The sequence below is a fragment of the Aquarana catesbeiana genome, linkage group LG04 (assembly GCF_042186555.1).
Source record: "Aquarana catesbeiana isolate 2022-GZ linkage group LG04, ASM4218655v1, whole genome shotgun sequence".
Taxonomy (NCBI): domain Eukaryota; kingdom Metazoa; phylum Chordata; class Amphibia; order Anura; family Ranidae; genus Aquarana; species Aquarana catesbeiana.
In genome coordinates this window covers 537,665,662-537,672,014 of record NC_133327.1, presented here as the reverse complement: position 1 = coordinate 537,672,014, position 6,353 = coordinate 537,665,662, and the positions used below count along the sequence as shown (strand labels likewise).

The 6,353-nt window shown below is 36.6% G+C and overlaps 1 protein-coding gene across 1 annotated transcript in view; it reads left to right on the top strand.

Annotated features, from left to right (window-relative positions):
- The first annotated feature begins 2,058 nt into the window (after positions 1-2,058).
- The window catches only part of GJE1 (gap junction protein epsilon 1), a 28,991-nt gene continuing 24,696 nt past the window's right edge, over positions 2,059-6,353 (top strand). Inside the window, exons 1-2 of the mRNA XM_073627857.1 lie at positions 2,059-2,370; positions 5,493-5,675. Coding sequence (XP_073483958.1) covers positions 2,332-2,370; positions 5,493-5,675 — 222 coding nt within the window. The 5' untranslated portion in view covers positions 2,059-2,331. The remainder of the gene's footprint in view (positions 2,371-5,492; positions 5,676-6,353) is intronic.

Genomic DNA, 6,353 nt, shown 5'->3' with positions numbered 1-6,353 from the left:
AGAGAGAGAAGAAGAAAAAAAAAAAAAAAAACACAAGGAAAAAAAAATTGTTTGTTTCTTTTGTAGTATTAACTTCATGCAGTACTTTCAAAATCTCCTGAGGAAGCTCTTCTGAGAGAAACATATAGAGTAAGAAGTGGCTGCATTGTTGTATGAATTATATGCTTTTTGAACACTGACTTTCATTTTAAAGAAACTTCTATTTAATAAAATTTATATTCTTATATACTTATTTTGTATATTATTTTTGGCACCTTTAAAGTCCGGCTTGTTCTTTACCAGTTGTTCCTATTTTCACAGTACAATTTTTGCTGAGAGCAAAGCTGCAATTTACAAATAATGTGAGAAGAAATATTATTTTCCAAATTCTACAAGACTGACAAATCACATCATTACATGCCACAGGTGCCCTAAAGACAATAAAAAATACTTTATGGAATGAAATGATAAGGACCATAATGACAGTGCAAGTAGCTTTTCCCTCCAGAGTTCTCATTGCAGAAACACTCTTTCTGCTGCCTCTGGGTCATCACAAAGTGTTTCTTCACCAGCAGCATTTTCAAGTAAGGAAGTGTTGCAAATGACAGCCTCCCAAAAATACACAATACCTTCACTTATAGGTAAAATAACACCTGAAAATGAGGAGAAAACTGATCAAGCTCTTGCAAGAGCAATATATGATTCTGGATTAGCATTGTCAATAACTGAAAATGCATATTGGCAAGAAGCTAATAAATTATCAGTGGTGGCCCATCCATATGGGGTGCAGGGGCGCAGCCCCCCTAAACCATGCGTCTGGCCCCTAATCTACATGCAGGGTGCTGGACACATGGATTCTAATGGGTTTTGTTTTCGAAGCACGTGATTAGATCCGGAAGCTCTAATTAGCTTGAAAAAGTGTGGGCTCGGGGCACAGAGCACTGTGCCCCAAGCCCCCCCACTTGTGTGACAATAGAGAAATATTATTCACTATTGTCTTCCTGCTTCTCCTCCCAACCAATCAGGAAGCAGGTCCCCAGATCCGTTGGGCCGAGAGGAGAAGCATGGGCTTCCATTCTCCTTCCTCCCATCTGGCTTGCTGCTGCACGTCATCCAGGCACTTCGGCTCGTCTCCCCTGGTCTCCGGTCCCGCTTCCCAGTTGGCTTCCCTTCATGATCGGCTCGGCTCATTTTGGCAGGCACACCGAACCCTTTGACTTGGTCAAGGGCGGTTACAGGTTACAGGTCACAGGTCTTTCCACATTCTGCAGCATCACATCTCCCCGGATACCTCCGTGTCCTTCACTTCAGGGGTAAGTGCTTGACTGGTGGGCAGACGAACAAGTGTGCGACAGGGGGGGTTTGGTGGGGGGACCAACCAACCAGGAGGCGTGGTGTGTGGTTTATTTGCCGCCCCCCCCCCCCAAAAAAAAGGCACACCAGGCGCCACTGTAAATTATTATGAGGGAAAGGGGGTGGTTACCTGTTCTCATGTATAGTTGAAATGTTCTTATCATATACAGTCCTTGTTATTCCATTTGTAATAAAAAAAAATACTAAAATACAGTTTTAAAAAGCAAGTTTAGATTATTTACAGAATAAGCTGTACTTTTCTTTCAAGTATAATACTTTTATATACACACTGCATTTAACATTCTCAGTGTAACAAAATGACTTTTAATTTGTAAAACTACTCCACACTAAAAAAAAAAATAATAATAATTTTTCCAAAATTTCCATTTTTCGTGTAAAAAAAAAACAGGGAACATGGCTTCAAAATTTCTGGAAATTTTACATCTTTGGTCCGGTTACAAGAATTGAAATGATGCACAGATATTTTAAACATTTTACAAAGCATACAGTATATCTAAATAAAAAATAGCTGCACTGTAATCCTCACAACAAAATGATCTAGATTTTGTAACCTGAACATAGTCATTGGGTTGCAGTTTATTAAGCTAGTTTAGAACTGATGTAAACCATGGTACTAGGGAGCAATCTGAAAGGGGCTTTCAAATACTGTGATCACATGATGCTGAGCTTTTCATTACTCTGCCATCAGACACAATGTACAGAGCATTTTCGCACTAGTGTATCTACTGTACTGTACTGAGTGATTCTTCTCTTTTCTGTGACTGGCAGTACCAAGCCACAAAAAACATTTGTTAGAAAGTAACCAATTATGGATTATAACATTGTTATTTAATGAGTTAATCAATCTGCTGATGAGTTTTTGCATCTACTAGCTGCCACTTAGCAATGGCAGAGAAATGGCTCTCTCTGGCTCTGTTAATCCAGATCAGCCTGGGAATTCTAGGAACAAGGATGAGACTGACCCCAAACAAGGACTGAATGGGTCGCCCAAACAACACAGCACCTGGACTGAGGTTGGTGAGTAACATACCCTTTATAGTCTCTGTTTTATACATTTTATACATTAAGTAAAGGACTAAGTAAATATTTCATCATATCCATAACTAGATCCTTTTTTTGTACTAACCTTTATTACAAAAAAATAGCTCTATATGTTTATATGAAGCAGAATTGTATTTTGTTGACAATTTTGGAAGTGTAACATCTTTAAAACAAGTGTCTACATATTCTCACTAAAATTACTGTTTGAAGTAAATATAAGTTAATTAAAGAAAAAAGTACTTTTTGACAACAATTTTAATAAATTAAGGCAAGGATTTGTAAAGTGTTGTAACTGATCGTAACCAGTCAGGAATAATTTACTTATATCATACTAATAAAATATTTTTTTGAGTGATTGTTGAAGTTTGCACATTCCCCTTTTGCCATATTAAACAAGACATTAACGTATTTTTTTAAAGCTCTTACTTGTTAAATTAAGACTCTTAAAAATCTCCCCCAGCCCCCCTACAGTAAACTGTGACCCCCTGCAGGTCTTGAAGCTATCCATAAACAGCCTAAATTCTGTTAGCACCAACCAGATTGACAAATTTGATTGAAAAATCAAAGGGGCTCCCCTTTTTTTTTCTTCTTTTTCTTTCATCTCCTCTTCTGTACCACCAAGTCCTTTCTTCCTCCTGGCCAACCTCACCTCCCCTCTTCCAACCTTTTTTCCCTCCTGACCTTAAAGCTCCAACAATGTTCAGGATTTTATTTTGCCTGTCCTCTTTACAGTTTAGTAAACATGTCATTCGCCTACACCAGTTCTTTGGTATGAGTATCCTTTGATTCTTTCAAATTTTTTCACGTTATATTCCACTATGTTGTAACCTTCCCCGTCTATCAATTATACCTTGATTGCTCCAGTGAGAGGCAACTTTTTCTATAACACTTGCAATATACATGTTTGATTTTTCTGTTGGGCCATTACCGCACTCAACTTTTTTCTTCAGCCATGCCCCTTCAAACTATGTAATATAATGTGTTTTTCTACTGTACACATATTGGTCCACATTATATCTTTGTATTGTAAAACTCAATTAAAATATATTGAACAAGAAAAATCAAAGAAGTTGGGTGGAAAATTATCAGCTTAACAGAAGCTGCATACTATCAGATACAGTCACTGTTTGGCTATTCAAGCAGTCACAGCCACGTGTGTCATGGCTACATGAATACAATAGCCAGCAGATAACTCTATCCTCACTGTTTAATGTGGAAGGAGGAAATCTATTTGATTTCCCTTACAGCCGCAAGCTGAAAAAGAGAATTTATGTGTGTATGGGTAGCCTTATTTAACTCCTCTAACAGCTACAATCCAGACCAGTGAAAATCTAATACTGGACTGCCTGTACACTAGAGTCCCATAGACTTGGATGGGTAATACTCCTACTGCAGGGGCAACGTCCTATTTGAGTCTATGAGACATTAGTGTGCAGGCGTGGGGAGCCTATTATGAAACATTTACTGGATGGGCTGAAGACAGCACAAAAGGCTACAGCCATCAGGGGAGATAGGTAATTAAAAGTGAGGGTATAGGGAGGGGAGTTGGGAGCAAATTTGTGAATGTGTACGCAACCAAATAGTGATCTCCTAGCTCAACTTGCTGGATTCTGAGAGGGTGTTATGGGTTATTGTTATTTTTTTTTTTAAATTAAGAACTATTTAGTGAATATAGTAATGCATGTTTCAGTTGATAATATGTTAAGGCTGTATATGCCATCTGTATAAGTTGTAAATAATTAAAAAAGCCTCATGGTGAAATAAACATATTTGTAAATTGCTGTAGGAAATTGCACATTTTAAAATAACTATTATTTAAATATATAGTACATTCAGATGACTTTTTGTGAGCTTATGAATAAAGAAAAGTGAGTTAGAAGTGTTTGATATACAAGCAACTTTGATTTAAATAATAGTCAGGAAATATAAGTTATAAGATATAAGCTTTCTAAGAATGTTAAAAAAAAAGTCTGTCATTGTCACCCCAAATATATCAACTGTACTCACCTTAGAATTCTGTTGGTTTTTCTGCTGACTGAGTTTGTTGGGTATTATAGAGCTGACCACATGTACTATGCTTTGTTTTGCCTTTTTTTGTCTGGAGAGTGAAAGTTGATTGGGGCCTAGAGATAAAAGAGAAATGTGCAGTGACAAGAGTTTTTACAGCAAGGGTCATGAGAGAGCAATAACAGTGAACGAGGTCCAGTAATAGCAAATTGGCAATGAGAGACATGAATTACTCCAGATTTTCACCAAGATAACATTTTGCAAGAGATGTCTTTAAATTATATCAAGAACTTCTATGAAGGATGTGTGAGTATCCAGAAAGGTGTTAGCATTCTAAGAAATGCGTAACAGTAAAGGTATGAATCATTGCAACAGTGTCTGTCCATTCTATGGTAACAAGTCCTTTGATTGTATCTGGAAAACTCGGTCTGTATTAAGATTATTTTTTCATAATCATTGTAGACACTCGGCGATACTAACTAATATTTTCTTAAAGGCTTCGGGCTTTCCTAGGAGGTAGTGAAAGGGTCAGATAGCATAGCTCCTGGATATTGGCCGTTGAGTTAATGTCAACTTGTTAGTTTTTTGCTCGCATCTAGTTAAGTAATGTTGTGCTTGGTTTCTGTATGTCAAAGCTTGCAGTACAATTCCAAAATCATCGGAAAACGCCCCCTCAGTTATTTATTTGCTAGCATGTATCGGGAGAATTCTATCATCTGTATATTGGATAACAATGGACAAATCTGTGTACTGTTTTCCTGCTGACCTTTCTGTGATATAATACAATGAGCATTGGAGGTCTCGAGAGCTGGGTTGGTTAAAAAAGCATTCTGTTGTATTTTTTTTGTGATGACAGTAGTGTCTTTTTGAGGCAGTTGTGTGCTGAATGTAGTCTACGTGTGGGTCTTTTTATGTCTGTGGCGTAATTGCTCTGCAAAGAAGAAAACAGAAATAATATGTGATCAATGAGGAATGTATGTAAGTTATATTAATTTTAATAAATATGACTGTAGCAATTGAGTATTTAGCAGATATGTCCTAACTGTAAAATGAAAGCTCATAAGGTTTATGTTTTTTTTTTATTCTTAAAGCTCAGACCTCCAACGGTGATTGGTCAGTTCCATACCCTTTTCTTTGGTTCTGTGCGAATGTTTTTCCTTGGTGTCCTGGGTTTTGCTGTTTATGGAAATGAGGCCTTACATTTCAGCTGTGAACCTGACAAAAGGGAGGTGAACCTCTTCTGTTATAACCAGTTTCGACCGATAACTCCTCAGGTGAGGCAAAAATGAAATTCACTTCAATAAGCTAATAGGATACGAATACTAAAAAGCTTAGTGGACTATCATTGTGTGTGGCTTTTACAATATTCTGCATTGCAACAATTCAATAATTATATTGTTTAATCCTTTACTCCCTTGCTACCATCTTTGTTCTTTAAATCATACAAAAGGTTCAATTATATTTACATGTTAGTCAACCTAAATTATATAAGCATAATTCATACAATTCATATATAAATATATAATGTTTAAAAGGAAAATATAAAGCTTCAAGGACAAGTGCTAGAGAGAGAACTTCAATACCTAATTATTTCATGTTGCAAATTGTAACTGTAAAATAAAAACTATATTTTATAAAATAGGATCAATTAAATTTACATTTTATGAAAAACAAGATAAAACTGTGCTCGTGAGTAACTAGACGTGTAAATAGCAGCACCACTAACGAGAGATATAATCACATAGACAATAAAAAATATGTGTTATACTTGAAAATAAAAAATGCAAATCGGTCCATGTGTCTTCAAAACGGCACCAATGAAATGCCTTCACAGTATGAATATGTGCAGAAGTTCTACTTCACTCAGCTCCTCCACTACGTGAATAGACCACCACCATAAGTTAGGATGTAATCTTACCAGTGAGTGTTGACCACCTATTATGAGTGGTCAA